This window comes from Thermobia domestica, chromosome 18, assembly GCF_964235325.1.
Source record: "Thermobia domestica chromosome 18, izTheDome1.hap1.1, whole genome shotgun sequence".
NCBI classification, from domain to species: domain Eukaryota; kingdom Metazoa; phylum Arthropoda; class Insecta; order Zygentoma; family Lepismatidae; genus Thermobia; species Thermobia domestica.
The window spans coordinates 183,159,918-183,185,650 of record NC_137471.1 but is presented as its reverse complement, the minus strand read 5'-3'; the positions used below and the strand labels follow the sequence as shown (position 1 = coordinate 183,185,650).

At 37.6% G+C, this 25,733-nt stretch overlaps 2 protein-coding genes across 2 annotated transcripts in view; both read right to left on the bottom strand.

Moving 5' to 3' along the window:
* The window catches only part of LOC145675421 (putative glutamate receptor), a 66,616-nt gene extending 42,120 nt beyond the window's left edge, over window positions 1-24,496 (bottom strand). The window contains exons 1-2 of the mRNA XM_081745827.1: window positions 24,354-24,496; window positions 22,708-22,828 (exon numbers count right to left, since the gene is read on the bottom strand). Coding sequence (XP_081601953.1) covers window positions 22,708-22,828; window positions 24,354-24,496 — 264 coding nt within the window. The remainder of the gene's footprint in view (window positions 1-22,707; window positions 22,829-24,353) is intronic.
* Window positions 24,497-24,799: 303 nt separating this feature from the next.
* LOC145675420 (uncharacterized) lies at window positions 24,800-25,366 on the bottom strand. Its single transcript, XM_081745826.1, has one exon. It carries the CDS (start codon window positions 25,364-25,366, stop codon window positions 24,800-24,802), a length of 567 nt encoding a protein of 188 aa, XP_081601952.1.
* Window positions 25,367-25,733: the final 367 nt, after the last annotated feature.

Here is a 25,733-nt window from a genome sequence, read left to right as displayed (position 1 = left end):
TTTTTAGTCTCTTTTCACCCATACCTTAAGCATGGAACAAACAGAAGCAAATAAACTAATTCTTAATAAACTAAAATGTCATACTTTGTAGGACTGTATACCTACTTTTGGGCCACCCTGTATTACATTTGAAAGCTTCTAGTTTTGGTAGAGTGGTCGGGATACTGATGGTATGTTGCCTTGAGACGCTGTAACATTTGCAAAAAAAAAAAAAAAAAAAAAACGCTTTTCGCTATCTGTTACTGTTTTTGTTCTATGGCGATAAACGTTGTGACCAACAATGACTAATTTGAATAACTTTCTGTTTGAGTAGAGAGTAAACAGTGGAGATGAAACCTCTCCTTGAGACGCTGAATCGATTGAAAGAAAAACGAATCACAACTTATTTTAGCGTTTTCGCTCTGATACCTGTCAACAGACAGAGAAGCCGACGGACAAAGCAGTTCTATAAAACATCCGACACTTATGCATAGCATAGTTTGGAAGCCCAATAAAACGGCCTGAAACATAATGTTGTAATTAGGCATATCTATAGCAATTGTCCTGTAATCGAAACTCACGCGGCTTCATGCAAAGTCAGTAATAAACAATGTAATATTATTCCTCATCAAATAGCATATAGCTAGCTCATAATTAATAGTTATACGAGGGTGGTTCAATAATTATTGTCCCTGACCTTTAAGCAGTATTATTTTTCCAAAAAGTCTCCTTTCATAGTAATGCACTTCTTCCACTTATGCTGTAAAGCCACTATGCCAGCTTCGAAGAAAGTCTCTGACTGAGCCGTGAGCCATTCCTCCACAGCTCCAATAACATCTGCATTTGAGTGAAACTTCTTCCCCTTGAGGTGCTCCTTCAACTTTGGGAACAAATGAAAGTCAGTAGGGGTGAGGTCGGGCGAGTAGGGAGGATGTTGCAACACATCAAAAACAGCAGCATGGATTGCGGCACCAGTAAGATAGCTTTTGTGGGCCGGAACATTATCTTGGTAGAACAGCACTGTTCGCTGCAACATCCAGCGCCGTTTTTCCTTGATTGCTTCGCGTAACTTAGGGATTAGGGTTGCATAATAGGCCCCTGTGATAGTGTGTCCAACCTCCAGGTAGTCAATAAGGAGCACACCCTTCGTATCCCAAAATATTGCGGCCGTAACTTTGCGTGCTGATGCTTGCACCTTGAACTTGCGTGGGGGAGGCGAACTGCTGTACCGCCACTCCATGCTCTGTCGTTTGGACTCGGGATCATAGTGGTAAAGCCACGTCTCATCCACTGTCACAAATCTATCACAGAACTGTTTCAGGTCTGCCCCCATAACCTCCAAACCAGACCTGGAACATCGAACTCTGCCTTTCTGATTTTCACGAGATAACATTTTGGGTACCCATCGCGATGACACCTTTCTGAATCCCAACTGTTCATGCACAATAGTTTCCACTGAGCCTACAGAGATGTGCATGATGTCTGCACCGTGATTCGTCTGTCTGCTATAATCGTATCATGCAAAGCATCAATGTTTTCTGGGGTGCATGCTGTTATTGGAGGACCAGCACCAGGGGCCTGTTGACAGCTTTCCCTGCTGCAACGGAAGTTGCGGCACCAGTTCTTTACCACCTGGTAGAAAGGAGCCCTATCACCCAACACACTGAATGAATCTCCTTTGGGCTTAACAGCTTTTTCTGGAGGTACTTGACAGCTCGTTGTTCGGTTTTCTCCATTTTTCAAGCTAGGTGCCACCTCTCACAACTGAAACGACAAAAAAGAATATTAATATAGCAGTTATTGTTCTGAAATTTAGCATATAGGCATCTAAGACATTAGGTTACAATATCCCCCATCAGCCATCCCAGATCAAGTACTTTAAATATAACGGGGACAATAATTATTGAATCTCCCTCGTATAACTTGTAGACTTAGAGCTTGTAAAAGTGATTAATTAAAAGAATGAAGGCTGGTTTATGAAATCATTATACGCCAAATTGTTCATGTACACCTTGTCTCAAAAAGGTTGAGCGCATTCTTTATTGGTGTTTTGAGGCAAAAATTTTCTAAGTTCAGCTTCGGGTATCTTCGGGAAAAAGTAAGCCAGGTTCGAACCTCCAAGCCAGCCTTTGCAATCGGGTAAAAGTTTGCAGATGTGTTTTTCTTCTTTTAAATATAATAAGACTTGTTACCAAGTGTTTAAAAAAGCAACATTGATTGAAATACTTAATGATACAATATTTCGAAACTTTTTTTTTTTTTTAATGTTAGCACATGCTTGTTTGTCATTTAGCTCTCCATACGTAATGAAACATTTAAATACGTTAAAGAATCTTTCCATATGTAAAAGAATGCTCAAAGTTAAGAAATAGAACATAATTATCGCCTGAGTACTAAAATAAAAGTCAAAGTAGAACAGAAACAGCGTTTGTAATGGATATGAATGTCATAATTATCTTGAGATCCGTTATACATCGCTAGAAGGTTGTGTTAGCTCATTGGTAAGCTGTCGGATTTCAAATCATAAGGTTGAGGGTTCGAATCCCGTCTAGGCTAATCCTTTTTTTAAAGTTATATTTTCCGCAATGCATGAAAAATTATATAAAATAATTACATTAGAATACATAAGTTGTGTATATATAACATAATCATTGCAGAACATAGTAATTATTATGTTTAAAATATAACATCTGAGATAATTTTCACAGTAGATCGGTATTATATATGAGGATGTAAATACAAGTTAGGAAAATCATTTAATAGCAATAAATAAGTTATGTAGTGTATTTATTTGCATCTATTTGTCATACAGATGTAACTTCTCAATATTCTCATTACAGCATGTCATTTACATTCGTGAAATACAATATATTCCTACGGATATAGAAAGTGTATAAACAGAGTATCCAAAGTCGTATCCTGCTTCAAGATACATAACTTTTCCCGATCCCCTTAACGTCACGGGAAGAAACACAAATTCTCTTTAGAACGGAATGTCGTTACTTAGAGTCTCATTCGAATACGTTGAATATGCTTTTGTATATTCATCTCTCTCTCTCTCTCTCTCTCTCTTTCGCTTTGTTTATGTGTGTGTGTATGTGTGTTGCGGAATATCCGAAGTTGAATACAACATTTGCCAAGTATATGAGCATCATTGTCATCGAATACCAGAAATTGAAAATCGTGTTTCTTCAGATTGGGTTTGCGTGTTCATGTTAGCTCACTGGTAGAGTACGGACTTGCCAATAAAGAGGTCTTGAGTTCAAAGCCTACAGCTAATTATTATTCTTTTGTTGGTAGGATTGCACAGAAATCGGATACAAGGAGTGGTTTACTTCTAGAAATATTTTCAGAAGCGTTTAGGTAGCCCTGAAAAGGGCTGTTTTCGGGAGTTAAGGCGGGGACATTAATATTGTGTCCAAGACCCTTCTGAATTTATTACACGCTCCATTCTTCTGGGCATGGAATCTATTACATGGGTGACAAATCTATCTCCTTCCCCTACCTCCAGCCATGTTTCGGAAACAAGATGCCACTGGTCATCCTGAGTTCTTGGTGGATCTGCCTCAGGCCAACTTTCCCTTAGAGTACGCTTCACTTCTGCCCACATATTTTCCATGAGATTGAGGTCTGCTCCACGAGCGGCCAGTCGATTAAATCAATCTCAGGGTGCCCTGCGAACCATTCCTGAATCACACGGGAAGTATGTATTGGCGACTGGTATTGCTGGAACTGAATTACACCATCAGGCTGAAATACTCGTACAGATAGCACCATGATATTACTGATAATGTCTAAGTACTGAGCATTGTCCAGATGTCTTTCAATTCTATGAAGCTGTCCTGCTCCGCGACTGGAAATCCAACCCCAACATAAAATAGATACATGGCCACTGCGATTGCAAGCAGCCACATATCCATGGTCATATCGGGTGCCTCTCGGACGATACACAAAACGGCGTCCCTCCTTTGATGTTGTGAATATGGATTCATCTGAGAAAACTACGTTTTCCCAATTGAGACCCACATTCGCCTGTGCAAACGCGAGACGGTAAATTTTGTGGTCGCCTGAGAGTTTTTCCTTCACGGCAGCAACACGGCCACGTAACCCAGCATGACGAAGCCTTCGCAGAGCTGTATGCTTTTTACCAGGAAAGAGAGAAACTTCCCTTAGCTGTCTAGACGTCCTTAGTGGGTCTAACAGGGCTTCGTTTACTAATCTCGCATCTTGGGCTTCGGTTGACACATGCGGACGACCAGGAGATCGTAAATTATCAGTCTGACCTGTAGCACCATATTTCCGAATCTATCGCCTTCCTGTAGAGGCCGGGACACCTACTCGCCTGCTAGCTGCAGTTGCAGAATAACCTTCCAACTCCCATAAAGTAATTACTGCTGTACGTCTATCCATAGTTACCAATGTTCTGAGCTGTGAGAAGGAAGCAATAGGTAAAAGCTAGTACCTGACGTGTGATTGGTTACTTGCACGACACGCCTATTGTGGGGAACAGCGTTGCCAGATCTAGCATAATGATGCTAGATCTAGCATAATTTGCATGTCTCTAGCATATAGCATCTTGCTTTTAGCATCCTGCCCAAATCTAGCACAATTTCAGCAAGTTTATCAAAAAGCCGTAAAACCTGGAGATGAGAAAGAAGTTGGTCGTGGGAAGAAAAAGAACGGCAGAAATGTATCCTCTTCCATTGATTCACACAGTCGGTAAACCATACAGGCAGTCTTATTTTTCGAAGTAAGTTCGAAACGTCTTTGGGCTTTTTTGTGGCTCCACCCAGGGTTTTCTAATCCTTTAACTCCGACGCATGGGCGGAGCTATGGGGGCCATTCCCCCCCAACTTTTTGACAACTTCACCATCTTTATTTCTGACTTCATGATCATATTTATTCCTGAAATGACAGCTCCGAGACCGACCAAGAATCTCCCCCCCCCAGCAGACGATTCCCAACTCCGCTTATGCTGCGAAGTAATTTTCTTTCAAAATATGTAAACAAAAAACTTTGCATTCATTTATACGACATATACGCCATTGAATCTGGCAACGACTGCATTAATTTAGTTGAGTTAAAATTTTGGTGCGTGAAGTATTGAGTTCTATCCATGCATTCTTGCCCTCTGTGTATTTTAAGTTATGTTATCGTATCTCAACTTCGTTTTTTTAAACTCCTGAATTAGTAATTATGAGGATCTAGCATAATTTGACCGAATCTAGCATAAGTTCGATCAGGTTTTGGAATAATTCCGAGCTGTGAGTCTGGCAACGCTGGTGGGGAACGACTTGGTCAACGACTCGCGAAAGAAATCTGAAAATGGTGCGCCGTAATAATAATATTAAAAACAGTTTTTATAAAGGAATATTAATACATACGAAAAGCTGTTTAAAGAATGAATTGTTATACTGACTTTACACGTATAAAAACATATACCATATACCAAACAGATTGAGCGATATGATGATAGCTGTTTTGAGACAAACACTTTCGAAGTCCAACTTCGGGTATCTTGGGAAAACAGTAAACTAAAGCCGCTGGTTCGAACCTCCAAAGCCAACCTTAGTAATCGGGAAACGATGTACAGATATGTTTTTCCTTCTGTTAAATATAATAAGACATGTTGAAATGGTATTAAGTGTAGAAAAAAGTAACATTGAAATACTTAATGATACAATATTTCGAGACTATGTATTCACACTCTCGTTTCGTCATTGTGATTTCCATACGGAAAAGAGCATTTACGTATGAGCTCAGTTATATTTCAGAAGCAGCTTCCGAAAAGCGGTCATATTAGCTCAGTGGTACACCACCGAGCGCTTAAATCGTGAGTTCGATACCCATTCAGGTGAAATTCTTTTGTGGTATTCTACTTTCCTCAATGCATGAAAATTATGTAAAATAGTTACATTACAATTCATCAGTTGTATATATCAGTTGAATATATATATTCATATCATCAGTTGTATATATCAGTTGAATATATATATTCATATCATTTCACGACATAAGTAATTCTTATCTTTAAAATATAACATCTGAGGTATTGACAGAACGTCGGTGTGTTATGTGTGAATATTGAATACAAATTTAAAAAATCGTGTAATAGCAATAAATAAGTTATGTAATGTATTTATTTGCAGCTACTTTCATCGCAGATAACTTCTCAATATTCGCATTACAGCATTTAGGTAGAGCATATCGAAAATTGGATCGTGGTCCAAGACAAAAAACTAGCTAGCCCCAAACTGTCACGCAAGAAATTCGCGAATCGCAAAAGTAAAGTGAAGAGATTGAGAGCGGCAATTCCTTAATCGCTCTCTCTCAACTCTCTCTTATCTGCATTTATACACATAAAAGTGTATGTATGTATGTTCCAACATAACTCATGTATGCCTAGAGCAGGGTTTCTCAACCTGGGAGTCGCGGCCCCTAGGGGATCGCGAAGATAGGCGGAAGAGATAAATATAGTTAGAATCTAATACCAGAAATTATTTTTAATTTTGTTCTGATAAGCATACTTTTATTTTTTATACACACTGTAAAGAAGAATAAAAAATAAGTCTACTGAACATTTTCAAAGGGTGTAGAATTCGTGTTACTATTCGGTTCAAAGTCTCTTGTCGTCGCGAATTCTGTCGAGAAATTTGAAGCTTAAAATATACAAAACGATAATCATGCCTGTTGTTCTGTATGGTTGCGAAACATGGTCGCTTACTCTGAGGGAAGAACATAGACTGAAAGTATTTGAGAACAAGATCCTTAGACGAATATTCGGACCCAAGAGGAACGGGAATGGGGAATGGCGGAAACTTCATAACGAGGAACTACATAATTTATACCGTTTACCCAACATTGTTAGGGTCGCCAAGTCTAGAAGGCTTAGGTGGGCAGGTCATGTAGCTAGAATGGAAGAAAGTAGAAACGCTTTCAAAATCTTGACTGGAAGACCAATCGGAAAACGACCATTAGGAAGACCTAGGCGCAGATGGGAGGACAATATTAAGATGGATCTCGCTGAGATAAGAATACAAAGTAGAAACTGGATCCAATTGGCTAAGGATAGAAGTCAGTGTAGAGCTTTTGTGAACGCGGCATTGAACCTCCGGGTTCCATAGGCCATAGAGTTAGTTAGTTAGTAGAGTTGTTTAAAAATGAATTTAAATCAAAGAGGTATGATATAAAACTAATGAGAACTGTATATAGAAATACTAGAAAAATACACATGCAACAAAACCTGCACATTGAAATACAATTAAAATTAAAACCTAATGAGATACCTAAGCATGGTGTAATTTCACTAGTGCAGCAATGTCCGGTTCAATCTTCATGACGAACATTATCAAACCATTTTCAACTGATAAGCGATTTCTTATCTTTGTTTTACCATAAAAAAAAACACACTTTCGCACAAGTACGATATAGCAAATGGAATTATTACTTTTAAAGCAGCAATCCCCAGACCAGGATATTCTTCTCTCCTCATCAGGCAGAACTTGTCCAAGTCTTCGTTACAAAAAACCAGTTGCAAAGACTTGTAGCATGATCATTCTATTATTTGGTCAAGAAGTTGTGGGCTTAGATCGGATACGTTAATGGCCTCTTCAATGAAGGAGTTTAACATCCATCTTGAACAAGCACCTTCGTCATTGGGAATATAGATATTACAGTTACTGTATCCACTGTCAGTGCCGGGCGCCGAAAAAAGGGGCCACACATTTCGGAGGAAGTGTGTTACTCATGTTAGGAAAGTACCTGTGCACATGTGTAAAATAGAAGGAAAAACGTAATAAAATGTGCTCAAAATTAAGGAAAGGTAGGGCTTATTTTGAAAATGTTATTGAGCTTCGTGCCAACCATGGTGGCGCTTCGTAGCTAGTCTGTCGACGTCACTCATATATACGGTGACATCGTACTATACTCTCGCCCCGGGCACTGATTTTCCATGGCACTGTTCACTATAAACAAAAAAATGGATTCTACTATTATAGAAATAGGTAGTTAAAAATCTCACACAAGCTTATTATAAAACAAATTATAAAAGGGTCGCTGGCAAGAGCGTGTGATAAAAGGGGATCGTGATAGGAATTAGATTGAGAACCACTGGTCTAGAGTAATTTTAACCACATTTCTTATAGTTTCAAGAAGATTGCTGTCGGGTTACCTATGGTGAATGGGAGGGGGATACATATAAAAGATTGCTAGAAAATGATCGATATTAGATTCATAGTTTTCGGGGTCGCTTAGATAAATAGTGAGACTTTCAATTTCGCTTAACTCCGATTAAGCTCTCATTAGTAGGGATGGGCACGAACGACTTTTCTTTGAAACTCGACTCGACTCGAAACAGACATCTTTGAGGTCTACTCTTGGACTCGGCGCGAAAAATATCTTCCAACTCGACTCGGATTAGAGTGAAGTCGAACCAAAACGAACCAAATCCTGTGTGTAGTCCTACCTAGACAATACATAGACAATAATTATTCTATCATCAATTATACTACTATTACTACAAATAATAATAATAATAATAATAATAATAATAATAATAATAATAATAATAATAATAATTATTATTATTATTATTATTATTATTATTATTATTATTATTATTATTATTATTATTATTATTATTATTATTATTATGACAACACCGTGTACAAACATGAACAATAGATGGTTAGTAAAGGAATACTAAAAGCTAGTTGACTGCCGACGTCGGTAGTCATGAACTCTACAAGGCAAAGACATCGTTCATTACTCTAAGCTGTAAGCGTCGGTGGACTACAGATGGTCAACTATTGACCTCTCGCCAGAAATTGGTGGCCCCGCAGCGACGATCCGTGGTGGCCCAAGTTCCATTTTGAAAACTTTACTACCAGCAGCAGAGACGCGATGAAACGCCAACGAACCACAAAATTACTCTCCCAAAATATGTCAAAATGCCTATATGTGTGATTTGTTTATATTTAGGTGAATCAAAAAAACACAAAACAAATACCCGGGGTGGACGCAAACTATCAATATTACGATTACTAGGCACATGTTCTCCTGACTTCCCCACGGAAACGATCATAAAAAGCTTGGTTGTTGAAGGATAAATCATTGACGTCTTAATTTAGCCAATCAGACAAACCCCTACATCTCGAGTTCTAGAAGGTGATACCGTGAACCGTTTCAGATTTATTGCTTCCTGGTGGAGTACTATCCATGAGCAAAATTTGAGCATAATAGCCGACATGCATCTTCGGTGCCTCTTATCTTTAGTACAATTTTAACCAGAGATGGTGTGGGTCAATGAAAATTTGATCCACGACCCACCATGACCCACTATCACCCACCACCCAAATGCCCCATTGGCCCACTCTGACCCATCAACCATCGTGATCCACTCTGACCCACCACCAACTATGAACCACTCTGAACCATTGCGACCAACTCCGACCCACCAAAACCCATCGACATCAACTCTGACCGATGGCCCACGTGCTCCTCTCCATTGACTAAAGAGGTTACACTTGTAATAAAACAAGACTGTGAAATTATCACTTATCGGAGTTTGAATTTCTACCATCAATGGCTCAAGCACCTCTCTGTTACAATACTGGTGGGTCTGACCTTTACGATATATAATGGCAAAGTGTTTCTCATCTTCCAAATTAAAATGAATTTAAATTTATCATATATAATTATTTCTTTGTTGCCTTACAGACACATTTCAGTAGAAAATAGGGTGAAATTTAAAAGTTTCAAATCAAAGAAAAGTAGACCAACGTAAAAAAAAAAAAAAAAAAAAAGAGAGAGAGAGAGAGAGAAACTAATTTTCTATATAATTAAGCATGCCGTACTAATTGAAAATGCCCATGTAATTAAGTTTAGAATACAAATTTTATGGCCATTTTTCTCTAACTTTATGCCTTGATTGCCTTATGCTCGGAACGCTCCATACATTAAACACCAGCTTCAGCAATTATAAATAGAAAGCAGTGGGTATAAAATTCAAAAAGAACTTTAGTATGCATTACTCAATTTGTTTCTCAACTAATATCAATCGTTTTCGATTATTTTTACAAATCAACCCACTACCAATTTCCAATATATAGAAAATGCACCCCCGTCCCCCCGCTCATAAAAGATAATTTAAAAAAATGCCAGGACATATTTTCTTTATTTTTAATAAAGAGTTATATGTTGAATTTCAGCTCTCAGTTGAACGGCTTGTAAGATACTAAATTTTTCGCAAAAATTCGGACTTCTACTCCCCCTAAGGATATGTATTATAATGAAAGTGACACGCGTATGGTAACTTCCCAGTTGGGAATGGAGCCTGATTATATACCAAACGTCAATTCATTTGACTTTGCAATTTGACCGTGATGATTACGCAGACATAGTTACTTTCAATTTTTTATGATACATATCCTTATTTCATATGTTACAGATGATTCAAAAATATTTTTTCAAGCAGTTAGCTCCTCTAGAATCTCACAGGCTGCATCCCAAAATCCAACTCCTACTATCCTATGACAATCCAAAAGTGACTGAACTTTTTTTTTATTAGGAACAAATGACAAAAGAAAAATGGAGATCTTGAAAGTAAAATGTAGAAAAGCTCGGTGCCCCCAATAACTACATATTTCTCCACCCCTTCATCCCGAACTTAAAAATAAAACTTAATTCGAATATGGTTAATTAGTGAATTTATTACAGTTAAATTCCACTCACTACATGCTACAGCTACAACTATGTAACAAAAAATAACAACTGTGAAACATGTTCTGAATTACTATTAGATTTCTTACGCTATTATTAAACATATTAGAATAGTAAAAGAGGATTGTTCGTGAAATAGTATATTTGCTCTTGATTTATAACTTTTTCATGCGGAAAAAATTAAAATATTATTCAAGTTTTAAACTTTGCACTCTGCAAATATGTTGCCCTCTAGGGTAAATCCATATCAAGTGGTCCAATGCATGTTGCTCGACAATTTTTAAAAATTCTGATATTTTGTGTGCTGTTACCTTAACATGTCGTTAGTTCAAAATTAGCATTATTTTAATTTTATTGGCTTTTAGTTTCGAGTGGCAGCCATATTTGTTTTCGAGAATGTGTCATTTTGTGGTGTTGTAAGGGGTTACAGAATCGGAAATATCTCAGCCCCTAATTACCCTATCGATGTGAAACCAAAACCAAAATGTTCAGTACGTTCTACACTTTAAAAGTGTATATTAGTTATTGTCATTCATAAATTATGAATGAGTAAAATTAAAATTTGAAAAAGTAGGTGATTGACGTTAAAAATCCCAACTTTGGCACCTATTTCCTTTAAGAAGGGAATGAGTCAGGAAGTTGAGCTTTACTGAATAAAGAGGTCTGATATGGTTCTTATCACTCACCAAGTTTCAGCCCTTAGACGTGTCCCCTATTTTTTCTAGAAATTATCAAAAATTCAGAAAAGTGGAAAAAGTGCATATTTCACAGGTATATATCTCTGGTGGGGGACCTGATAAAAATATACAATTCCTCCCCATAACAGGTCTACATGACGTTATTCTATACCGAAAATTAGGAGTTTCAGATTAGAATATAAGTACCTTTATTATGAAAACAAAGTTATACCTATAAATAAGCATAGGCAGAGGTACGGGTAAACGGGAGTTTACTGTATATCCATCATAAATCGGTTGGCAATGAATGAATAATGCATAGAGTGGTTAAGCACAACATACAAGAACAAGTGTTATCCTGTTAACAAGGAAACAGAACAAATGTACTGAAAACGTTTCAAATGTTTCATAACGTTTAGTTAAACTGGCTAGGGAACTTACGAAAACTCAAGGAATATTACCTGATGTATGTAAAAGAAGTAGTAGTAAAACTATTGATGAAAGTACTGTGAAGAAAGTTGTTGATTTTTATACAAGTGTAGAAAACAGTAGGACCCTTCCTCGCAAAAAAGACTATGTATCTGTCCGAATTAATGGCGTTAAAGTTCACAAGCAGAAACAGTTACTACTTGGTACCTTGAACGAGTTGTACTTACACTTTAAGGAGACAAACCCAGATTGTAAAATTAAACGATCAAAATTCTGTGAACTGAGACCCAAGTGGTGTGTATTTTCTGGTACATCAGGAACACATTCTGTATGTGTATGCGTACATCATCAGAATGTGAAGTTAATGATCAACGGTGCTAAATTAAATGTGGACTGTAAAGATTTGCTTGAAATGTTGACCTGCGATCTCAACAATGAACAATGTATGATGGATAACTGCATCTAGTGCCCAGATCCTGAAAATCTACTTCAACAACTATTTCAAGACGAGTTAACATACGACCTTCCTGATAATATTATTTAAAAGCAGTGGATAACAACAGATCTGCTGAGATGATCACCATAGTTAAACCAAGAGAAGACTTTCTTGAGTACCTTGCAGCAAAACTCAGAAATCTAAAGTCACACCACTATGTGTCCAAAGTACAATCTAGTTTTCTTGCAGACAATAAAAGATGACTTTCACACTTTGAATGCATTGTTTTAGCTGATTTTTCAGAGAGCTTCTCATTCGTTATTCAAGAAGAGATTCAAAGTTTTTATTCGGTGAACAAACAGGCAACGCTTCACCCATTTCTTTGTATTATCAGTGATTATTTAGAACAAACCACCCCAGCAGTTCACACCTTCCAAAGTCATCTGATTGCAGATGTTAAGTCACATGTTCCGTCCGTGATACATATCATATATACTTCACGGATGGGGCTGCAAGTCACTATAAGAACAGGAAAAATTTCATCAATTTGTGTAATCACAAAGATGATTTTGGTCTTGAAGCGGAGTAGCACTTTTTTGCTTCCTGTCATGGAAAAAATGCTTGTGATGAAATAGGAGGGACAACAAAGCGAATAGTAACCAAAAGGGGTTTACAGATGATACGTAATGATCAAATTTTATCTCCACAGGACATGTATGATTATTGTGTAAAAAACATTTCTGGTATGCAAGTACATTTATGTCAGGAATGAGGAAGTAGTCAACCGTGAAGCTGAACTGCGAGGGAGATTTGCTACTTGTTTGCCTGTTCCTAAAACAAGTTCATACCATAAACTTGTACCTATCAGTGACGCCAAAGTTAGATGATTTCGTACTTCAGTTTCTACTGACTTTCAGGACGTAAATGTGAGAAATCGTCCTTGCACTGCCTCCAAACAGGTGACACAGTTGCATGTATTTATGAAGAAAAGTGGTATAATGGAATTCTTGAAGATGTCAGTATCGAGCATGATGACGTGAAAGTGCATTTTTACGAACCCCCAGGACCACGAACTTCATTCAAAATTTCAAGAGACGACAAGACATGGGTACCTTTCTAGAACATTTTACGAAAGCTTACTCCCAATGAGCTTACAACACCAACGGGTCGGTGTCAAACTATCACTCCGCAGTTGTGTGATCAAATATCCAAACTTTTTGTGGAACAAACTGTTTAAGAGCCAGTATTGTTCTTGTATGTTGTGCTTAACCACTCTATGCATTATTCATCCATTGCCAACCGATTTATGATGGATATACAGTAAACTCCCGTTTATCCGTACTTCTGCCTATGCTTATTTATAGGTATAACTTTGTGTTCATAATAAAGGTACTTATAGTCTAATCTGAAACTCCTAATTTTCGGTATAGAATAATATCATGTAGTCCTGTTATGGGGAGGAATTGTATATTTTTATCAGGTCCCCCACCAGAGATATATACCTGTGAAATATGCACTTTTTCCACTTTTCTGAATTTTTGATAATTTCTAGAAAAAATAGGGGACACGTCTAAGGGCTGAAACTTGGTGAGTGATAAGAACCATATCAGACCTCTTTATTCAGTAAAGCTCAACTTCCTGACTCATTCCCTTCTAAAGGAAATAGGTGCCAAAGTTGGGATTTTTAACGTCAATCACCTACTTTTTCAAATTTTAATTTTACCCATTCATAATTTATGAATGACAATAACTAATATACACTTTTAAAGTGTAGAACTTACTGAACATTTTGGTTTTGGTTTCACATCGATAGGGTAATTAGGGGCTGAGATATTTCCGATTCTGTAACCCCTTACAACACCACAAAATGGCACATCTTCGAAAACAAATATGGCTGCCACTCGAAACTAAAAGCCAATAAAATTAAAATAATGCTAATTTTGAACTAACGACATGTTAAGGTAACAGCACACAAAATATCAGAATTTTTAAAAATTGTCGAGCAACGATTTATTCCTTTTCTGGACCACTTCACATGGATTTACCCTCTAGGCAATGGGACTAATGTGAAATGTGGACTAATGTGGACTAATGGGAAATGGTGCACTGTTAGTGGCGCTGAAAACTTACGATTCGATTCTAATATCGAATGATTTCGATATCTTTATGTCGCTACGTAACCACCCTGGGTGCTAATGGAAGCTTAATTGGACTTGAATTGAAAGTAGAACTATTCACCTAAGCGACCACGAAAGTATAGATTCGATACTAATATCGACCCGTTTCTAGCATTTTTGATATGTATCCCGACAGTACTCTTTTTTCAGACTTTAAGAAATATAGTTAAAATTGCTCTAGATATATCAGAAATATGTTGAAATACACACATAAATCCACTTTTATATTCTGTATAAATAGAGAGTGAGCGAGCGAGCGAGAGAGGCCGACTCAAGGCATCACCACCTGCACATTGCAAAAGCATATATCAGGAATTGAATTGAAAATCTATGTAAAGACTTTCTGCTGTGGCATGCTTCATAAGGACAATTCCAGTCTGCTCACGTGACCTTTGGGGTTCATGAATTTTTTTTTGCGAGCGTTCCGACTTTGGATTCTCTGTTTATACCTTCTGTTTATGCATCGAATAACTTTTCAAGAACATAAATGACATTCTGTATTATGAATGTTGAGAATTACCCTCTATATGACAAATAGCTGCAAATAAATACACTACATGATTTATTTATTGCTATTGAACGAGTTTCTTAACTTGTATTTACATCCTCATATATAATACCGACCTACTGTGAAAATTATCTCAGATGTTATATTTTAAACATAATAATTACTATGTTCTGCAATGATTATGTTATATATACACAACTTATGTATTCTAATGTAATTATTTTATATAATTTTTCATGCATTGCGGAAAATATAATTTTAAAAAAAGGATTAGCCTAGACGGGATTCGAATCCTCAACCTTATGATTTGAAATCCGACAGCTTACCAATGAGCTAACACAACCTTCTAGCGATGTATAACGGATCTCAAGATAATTATGACATTCATATCCATTACAAACGCTGTTTCTGTTCTACTTTGACTTTTATTTTAGTACTCAGGCGATAATTATGTTCTATTTCTTAACTTTGAGCATTCTTTTACATATGGAAAGATTCTTTAACGTATTTAAATGTTCCATTACGTATGGAGAGCTAAATGACAAACAAACATGTGCTGACATTGAAAAAAAAAGGTTTCGAAATATTGTATCATTAAGTATTTCAATCAATGTTGCTTTTTTTTAAACACTTGGTAACAAGTCTTATTATATTTAAAAGAAGAAAAACACATCTGCAAACTTTTTCCCGATTGCAAAGGCTGGCTTGGAGGTTCGAACCTGGCTTACTTTTTCCCGAAGATACCCGAAGCTGGACTTAGAAAATTATTGCCTCAAAACACCAGTAAAGAATGCGCTCAACCTTTTTGAGACAAGGTGTACATTAATTATAAGTTGAAGCAACAAAAATGGCGGAGTAGGCGCGGCGAAGTTGTGAGATATAACTTTATGATCTTCTAGAAAGGGCAAATAATCTATCTTATAACATCCTTGTATTGAACTTACTATTTCTGTTTCAAATTAGTCGTACTGAACAGACAATGTACCTGTAGACACAGAAGAAGAAAAACAAGATCTGAATTGTAGCTGTGAATTCTTGACGCACGACAACTGCAATTTGGATACTCTGTTCCCACAAAGACTGTTATGGATCATTGAGTACTTGTTCGCCAACAATACGAAATAAATTTCAACGAATAATTCATAGAGTCTAACAGGTAATTGTGATTTCCGTAACAATGTGTACACTTTTGCAGAGAAAGAGAAATGTCATGTAAATATTAGACAGATAGGTTATGTCGATACGTGATGTAAGAACTAGAATATGGTGATGAAAAAATTGCTAATAAATATTAATATCTCTTTGCTTAGGTTATTTGGAACACTGTGCAAACAAAGCCTGATACTATTCTCTCAAAACATACTTATTAAATTACGTACTTCTTTATTTGTCCTAGAAGACCACCAATATGATTGATTGCGTTCTGAAATATTGAATCACTTAAACGTTGTCGATCGATAACTCTACACGAGTTCTTGTGTCATATATTATTAACACTTTAAGTTACTTAGAAAACATATTTCATAACAAGAGCAGCGGAGTCGTAGTTAGGAGGTGCCCGAATTCGATCTACGGTGATATATATTCTCCCGTTTTATATGCGCTCTCTTGCAGTTCGGAGTTTCACATGACCTCTGTCAAATAGATGCGTTGGAGTGATTTCAGGCATTTCTGACGCTATTGTATGGTGTTCATTTAGTTGTGCAACATCTTCAAATTTGAATTTTAACTAGCTCAGAATTTTGACCAATTTGTGTGCATTTTTCTACCACCAAGAAAAAAATTTGTACCATCCAAATAAACTAGGTACGGTTATTTAAAACTTTGACTACTTCGATCACTTCGAATTTTTACTAGCTTGGTGGCAGGAGTAAAAGTGCGGGGGAAGGCGGGGGACGTCGTCCGCCCACTTCCAGAAAACATATGTGGCGTCCCCCCACATTCTAAAAAAAATTACAATGGGCAATGATAGGCACGGGGTACAGCGTGGATTCATGCGTCCCCCTACCTTTTCAGATTCACTTTCACTCCTGCTTGCTGATACAAAAATCTACAAAAATAGGGAAAATTATAAGCTAGTTAGAATTCGAATTTAAAGATGTCACACTACTGGCGATTAGTGTTGTCACGAGACGAGACGAGACGAGACTTCAGACTGTCTCGTCTCGTCTCGTGTCTCGTCTCGAGAGGTTCTGTCCCGTCTCGTCTCGTCTCGTTTGTCTCGTTTTGTCTTGTCTCGTCTCGTAAAAATATAGCAACATACCATGGGAACGAAAGTAAAATGTAGCAGGCTGCACAATGCTAATCAAGATACAACTAAGTTACAAGAATTACCCAGAACACACAAGAGAAGAAATGTCACGGTAGCTACACCGTGAAGCCTTCACCTCTGGTGTATGTGGTAGTCGGTTCGATCTCGGTTAGTACCATGTGAGCTTTGTGGTGGAAAAACATTGAATGTGTGTGGGGACCGCGGTGGCTCAGTGGTAGAGCGTTCACCTCTGGTGCTTGGGGACTCGGGTTCGATTCCAGCCCCGCCAAGTGAACTTTGTGGTGGACAAACACCGTGTGCGTGGGTTTTCTCGGGGTTTTCCCGTTTCCTCCTACTTTCTTCGTTCCACCATTTCATTCGTTACTCATCACTCTCTCCTTTACCCTAACCGGCAGAACCGTGGACGTAAAACTCAAATATTTCATTTTATTTCATTTTTCGAATGTATGTTGGGAGACCCGGGTTCGATTCCCGGCGGGAGCTCATGTGGTTCGGATTCCACGTTAATCAGTAGGTCCACGTCTCATATAGCCTCGCTGCTGAACGGGACGTTAAACTCAAAATCAACTCAACTCGAATGTATGTGTTTTCTCGAAGTTGTCTAGTATCCTACCACTTTCTTCATTCCACTAATTTTCCCATCATCACCCTTTCGGCCAAAGTTGCCTAAAGGTCTTAAAAATAAATTCAAATAAGCTCACAAGCCAAGGACAAATACTTTACAAGATAATATATCTCTGCTGTTAGTTGTCTGAGGCTTCTCGACCCTGGCTTCTTCTTCTTCTTCTTTTTTTTTACATTCTGAAACATTGAAATTTGTTTCACCAGTTTCAATACACGAATATACAGTAAATTGCTCATAGGTACATCGAAGATGAAGACACTAATGTCAAATAATGTTTACACGACAAGCAAAGTTCGATGTAAAGGTGTCACCATCCCCGACACTACCGTATCAACCCACTTGCTTTATAGTGTCTGTATATATATACAGTGAGCAAAAAAAGTATTCGTCTCAAAGCGCACACAATATAAATCGTCTCATATATTAAAGGAAAAAAGACTCTATCGCACAATAATATGCTCATAAGTTTGTCTATATTTCCTAGCATAAAATAAATGAAGAAACAAATGAAACTTTGTCTTTCGTTTTATACAGGTTACAATAAAGAAGAGAGACGTCACATTTATTGCCAAAAAAGTATTCGTCTTGTATATATACCTGAAGCAACACGTTGTTCGTAACGCGTATCTTTGGGTACTATAGCTGCAAACGCTTGTATCAATTAGTGAACTGTAGTCAAAGAGTGTGTGTGTGCTGCTATTGGACGAACAACAACGAACGGAAAGCAACCAGGGGAAGACGAAATGGGCCGGAAATCAAAAGAAACAAGTGAAAAGAAAAGACGAAGGATGGTACGATATTTTGGTAAGAGCAAATCTTTTAATGAGAACAGTGATAGACCCCTATGATTGGTCGGCCTATTACCACCTTTAAAGGCTTCATATATAAGTTGAAAAAGACCAAAACATACAAGGATCTGTCGAGATCTGGGCGTCCATCACAACTGACGCAGCAAGATGGACATCTCATCGTACGTAAACTTAAAAAAAAAACGAAATCAGTGCGCCAGTCATAGTTGCGGAGCTCGAATAAGAGTCTCCAAAGAAAGTGTCTGTCCAAACCGTGAAAACCGTCCTCCATAAAGCTGGATATGGAGACCGAATAGCCCACAGAAATCCATATATCAGAAAAATCAACAGAAAGAAGGGCTAGGAGTGTGCAATGTCACGCAGAAATGAGATATTCGACTTCTGGAAAAGTGTTCTTTTACTAATGAAGGCACATTTCACTTGTTTCAATCAGATGGACGAGTTCGGGTATAAAGGAAGAAGAATTGTGAACTTGAGGAAAATAATCTTACAGCTACAGTGAAGTATAGGGGCGGCTCAGTACTTGTGCATGAGTGCGTACGGGGTTGGAAAATTGTTTCATTATGAGAATAATGAATCACACAGCATATATCAACATCCTGAAGCACATCTTCTCACAAGTGTTGAGCAAATGGGCCTAGTAGAGGATTACATATTCATCCAAGATAACTACCCGAAACACACTGCGCTGAATACGAAGCTGTGGCTCTTATACAATATCTCGAAGTGGATGGAAACCCTTCCAAAATCACCGGACATAAATCTAATTGAGCATCTATGGCACTCTCAGGAAACAAACATACGGAAACACCATATTTCAAATAAGACTGATCTTTAAAACGCATTGTTGACAAAATGGAGGGAAATTACCAGCGTAACAACAGAAAATCTAGTTAGGTCAATGCCAAGGAGGTTGCAGGAGGTCATGCGGCGAAAAGAAGAATCCACAAAGTATTAAAAGTTGGGGCACAACAACCCAAACTATTGCAGATGAATAGTATTTCTTCGTAGACGAATACTTTTTTGGCGTGAAATATGTTTAGTTCATTTTATTTGTACGTTTTCGTGTGCTTAGAATACGAAATAACTTCATTTCTATGTTTGGTATATATAAATGTAGTGTAATGAAATATCTGTGTTTCGTTCTTCCTTTTACTATTCAGTTGAATGCAAATTATATGCGTACAAACATTTCAGTTCTGGCCGGACGAATACTTATTTTGCTCACTGTATATATATCAGAGAGAGAGAAAGAGAGAGATGGAAAGATACCGTATTTATCCGTGTATGCTGTGCACCTTTTCTGCACAAAAACGAAGTCAAAAAACAGGGTGCGCGGCATACACGAGGAAATGTAGAATTGACTGAGCCACCCAGCATTTAAAATCACGGGGAGTTTTTATTAACCTAATACTGGAATTTTGTGAGTAATTTTACAAGAGTAGAAAAGTTTTAATATAAAATGACAAGTTGCAGCTCATCTTTCCTCTTTGCATCAACCGGCCTTTCAAGAACTACTTGCGGTGACTGTACACTGAATGGATGGCAACTGCAGTACACGAAACTACGCCAACTGGCCGAATTAAGAAACCTGCACTTCAACTTTTGTTTTTTCGTATTGTGTCAGGGGGCAGTAGTACGGGATAAAAGGATTTCAGTCTGAAAAAATTGGAGAGAATATCCTCCCCCAAGAAGGGAGTAAGGAATTAGTAAAAATATAGGATATATATTTTATATCAGGTTTAAAAATATGGTTTGGGTATCCTATTTCTTTTCTGTTAATTATGTTCAATGTTCGAATTTTGATCATTCTCATGATATTTTCTGCTTTCAACGGAGTTCCATGAATATTATACCAAATGTTCTTTACACTCTGCAAGAAACCATTTCTGAAGATAATTCAGGTCCTAATGAATATTATTCACTAGGAAAGGGAAGTATTCCCCCCCTCTCAACATGGAAGCAAAGGGCAATTTCGCACTCTGGTCAGATCAAACATTTCTGCGTAACAAAAGGAATGCCCCCCTGTTAAACCTCTTCACCTCCAGTGGTATTGTTAGTACCATAAATTTGCTGAAAGCAAACAATTTAAAGGGTTCGTCGACAGTATCTTTGCTTTCTTTGTCCTTCGACCGGCTTCCAAACAAAGAGGTGAATTTTACAACATGACTGCTGTATAATAAGCGAGCGATTGGTAAAATGGTATAAGTGTGTTTTTTATGTGTATGTGTGTGTGTGAGAGAGAGAGAGAGAGAGAGATAGAGGGAGAAAGAGAGAGAAAGAAGATCAAATTTTAGTTGCAAGATTACATACTTCAATTGCCGTTTTCGGTTCATATAGCAAAAAGAATACCGCAACTACAGCCTGTGATGAGTATAGCCCTTACCCAGTTTTCCAATTGAATAGCTGGTTGTGGTAGTTCGGTTTCTTGACCTTGTAAAAATTTTCCCTCTCTTTGATTTTGTTTGTCATCATTCCAGCCAGAAATGAAAAAAATGAGAATTCCTCAGTTACAGCAAGGGGAATTGGGGACGAGACATTAAGGATGATATTCCTGGAAGCTCATGTATCACGATTGTTTCATTCAATAGACAGAGGACACTTTTCTATGAAGGCTTTTCAACATGTTTTCTCACAAAGGGGATTTTCCTTTTGCAACCTATATGACCACTGGCAATTTCAATCTTGGCCATTCCCGCCAGCGTTTTCATTTTCGAGACACGAGACGGGAGAAGTAGTCTGTCTCGTCTCGTGTCTCGTCTAAAAGGGTTCTGTCTCGTCTCGTGGCAACACTACTGGCGATCGAAGGAGCCCAAATTATGAAATGGCCCTCCTTTGTTAATTCAAATAGTACAAATTTTTTTCTTGGTGATACAAAAATGTACAAAAATTGACAAAATCCTGAGCTAATTAAAATTCGAATTTGAAGCACTACAATTAAATGGGCCCCATTGTATGAAGTAAAATGTGATTAAAGTAAAAGCAGAGAGGAAATGGAGGGTAGGGGAGTAAGAGTCGGCAGTAATCATGTCTACAAGTAATATGAACGCATTCGATGTTGTTTGACTGTTACAACGTCTTTTATCAACGTCAGGTTATTTACCAGCACCTTCCTCCTCTTACAGAGAAAACGAGAAACAAAGAGTGACGTAACAGAATGTTTAGTTGAAAATGACTGAATTAGAATAAATTAAACGGGTGCTGATCATATTCTGTATTTTGTTTGGTAGTGTGAAGGAAATATGGGATGTTACCTTCACACCGTCCCTAGGGAGGACTTTTCCCTTTATATATATTGACCATGTTATCAAAAATGGTTGGCCCAACGTTGATTTTTGGTTGACATCACCAATTATCAACCGTTGAAACGATGGTTGGGCATGTCCTCTTTGCGTTTGTTGGGTCAACGCACCATTTCTCAACGTTGGTCCCACGAAGAAAACGACAGTTTTTCAACCGTTGATGTCACTTCAACCATTTGTTTAACCACGTTTCACCCGTTAATGTTTATGTCAACGTTGGGCCAACAAAAGATCAACCGTCACCGCAACTGTTTGACAACGTTTACCATATTACAACGTTGCCCAACAAAAAAGTCAACGGTAATTACAACCATTACTCAACTTTATACACATATCAACTACCTGTATATATCGACGTTGGGCCAATGACAATAGTAACGGTAACACAACCGTTAATGCACTTCAACCATTTATCAACCATATATCGACGTTGGGTCAACGACAAAACACATGGTAACACAATCTTAATGAACGTCAAGCATTTATCAACTATAGATCGACTTTGGGCCAACGACAATACAACTGATGACACAAAAATTATTCAACTTCCTACCAGTTATTAACGTTGGCCCCACGTTGGGCCAACGATAGGTAACAACGATATTTTAACCAACATGGACTGGATTTCGGGGATGGTAGCTCCCTTTGTCGCAGCAGGAGAATGACGGCATTGTACCTTGTGCAGGACCAGACAATACTGACGCAGGCAGTGGTATAGGGGTAGCAAGCCTGCTTGCGAAGTGGCATTCGGCTAGATCGAGCGTAAGCACGAACCCTTCTCCGGCAGGGCTTTCTCTGGGTTTCCTCAGTCCCACCTGGGAAATACCTGAATGCTAACTTGTGTAAATCCAGAGCCGCACTATCTTCCCACATTCTTGTCCCTTGTTCAACTTCACTAGAAAAGAAAAGTGAAGTTGAACTTTATTTATAACCTTTAGATATCAATGATAAGGCCGATATAGGAGAGGGACAAGAAGTCGCCAGTTTGTAAAAAAAACCGCCAGTCATATTTCACACATGACTGGTGAAAGGACTTCAAGGACCAGAAGAAAATCAAAGAGGTATATTTGAGCGGATAGTTTTTATTCAAAAATTTGAAGGAAAAACATATATACTCATACACACAATGTAATTTATACATGGTGTCAAATCATCGTACAATTAGTATTTAAAACATGTTAAACAAATCTTTAAAAGCTATAGTTATGTTTTAAGGCCATTACGCTTATTCGGATAACCAATGAAAACATTTGTTTCTTTCTTCATTGATATCTATTTACATTTTCCTTTTAGTGATAACCATATACATTTTGCTTATTACTCAGATGTCCTAAAACTATAATGTTCTACGATAATTGTATAGGAAATAACTTTACTATAAATAACATTATGATATTTTGTATGTCATTTTGCAATATTTGAAAAGATTATACGGATGGCGCAATATGGATGGTCTCATTTGAGACGAGCCTGATTGCTCCTCAATATTGTTTAGTTTTTCTCAATAAACATTTTGTTATAATTTTTCCTCTTTTCATAATTCTTTTGCATATTTTGCTATATTATCTGCAAGTTTATTAGTTTATAAGATTTTGTATAATCGCTCTATTTGCGTTTCGTTACCGCGAAATAAATTTCTTCTTTTTCTAATGTAAAGGCTGTATATTCTACTTTTGCAAGAGTCTGTGTAGATGTAAACGTGGAAGGAATACAAGAAGCAATGTACTTCCATCAGAGAAGCTTCTAGAACATTCTAGAAGTTGATAACATTAATCGTTCACGTTCTTTTTTCGATTAAGAATTCCGTACCAATAATAATTAACTATATTAACCGCTATTAAAAATATATTGTAATCATTTAATTAAAAGTATATTAAGAGTTAGTTTAATTAACTCAAATATTCTAGCTAATAAGTGTGGTTGAATTCGGTTGTGTTCCGCAAGGAAGTAAGAAAGCGCGCTAGAGAAGAAGAAGAGGTAGAGAACTCGACATACGTATCTGATAGCCATGTAGCTCCGAGGAAATCTTCCTTATTTAATTTCTTCGAACGAGGAATTATTTCATACTCAAAAGCCTGTAAGCCATATAATCATGAGAAGAGTAAAGGTAGTGTTATGAAGTAATATTGGATGTTTTCATAACTAGGATGCGATAAGGAATGAGGTATAGTGAAATTGAGTAAAAGGATGGACTGTTTTCCGGGTCCCCTTCTTCGTTGGCACAGGTAGGAAGGTACAGTAATTTGAAATAGTGAAGGAATACTCAACTTCCATTACGATCCAGTTCCAGTGAACTTAAGTTATATCGAACGCTGTGTAATACAGGCCGCCCTCAAATATGAATGTCTATATATGTTTAACACAGGGGCAGTCTGATGTTTTAGCCATCACGTCTCCACACAAATGTAGCAGTAGCTCACTCGCCCTCTTTCTCTCTTCTCTTTAGGCCGTTCCTATAAGTCTTCACACCACCTTTTCTTAATAACTTCTTCAGCACTTCGGTCTTTTCGCCTATGCTCTGAATTCCATACCACTTTTTGTCTTCCTTTTCTTTCCTATCCATATTATCTTCTTTTCTCTTTCTCCTAAACTGCTCTATCCTATATCCGTAGAATTTTTCCAAATTTTTTTCTTTCCCTCTTCCTCGCTGTTGATGTTGTCTATCTTCCTTTCCATGTTCCTAATGAAATTCTTCTTAGTTGCTTTGTCTACATCACTTCTCCAGTGGCAATAAATATCTGCCCAACACGGTTTGTGATACCAACTGGTAGTCACTTTCTCACCTTGCTTCTCTATCTTCATATACATGAAATTGAGTTATTTTCTTCAATTTCCAATTCTAACCTTATGCCTTTCTCTTGGTCTTCTACTCTTTCTCCAGTTGATTTCTATTCCCTGTCCATATGCTTAAACAATCATCAACATACCTGCAAAAGAACAGTAACTTTCCTCCTGCTTGTTCTGTCACTTTTTTCTCCCACTTGTTCATTACTATTTCCGCTAGAACTGGACTCAGCTTGGATCCAATGCTTAAACCTTCTTTTATCTTCACTAGTCTTTCTCCAATTATGCAATAGCTATTTTCCCACAAAGTCTTAAGCGCTCTTATGACTTTCTCTTTTTTCCACTGACGTATAACTTTCCCTTCCATCTCCTCTTCTATTGCCTTTATGACATTATCCCTTCTTATACTGGTGAACATGGCTTTAACATCTACACTAAACATTAACACCTTCTCCTGATTCCACTTAATCTCATCTATCCTCTTCCTCAATTCTTCCGTGTTCTTCACTCTGCATGTCTTTTGTCCTTCTCTGATGTCGTCCATTATTTCTCTTAATTTCTCCTCTAGTGGTTCAAAATAGCTACCTCTGCAGTCCAGTACTGGTCTTAGTTTCACGTCCTTCTTATGTATTTTAGGAAAACCTTTCATGATAGGAATCCTTCCTTTTTCGTTGAACATCTTTTTATCCCCGCCTTTTTCCCTTCTTGTACTATCTTCTTCAACACTTCATCTTTCATGTCCTTGTTACCAACTTCCTCATATGTCTGATCACATAACTCTCCTAGCTTCTCCTGGTACCATCCTTTCTCCATTACTACCAACGCGCCTCCTTTGTCCACCTGTTCCACTACGATATCCTTTCTTTTCCTTAATCTTGTCAGTCCTTCCTTCTCTTCTTTCCTTAAGTTAGTCTCCTTCTTGTTCATATTCTGCCTAACAATCGACAATGCTTTTCTCCTTACTCTCTCTCTCTTGTCCTTATCCTTTATGTCTACAATGGCTTGTTCTACTGTGT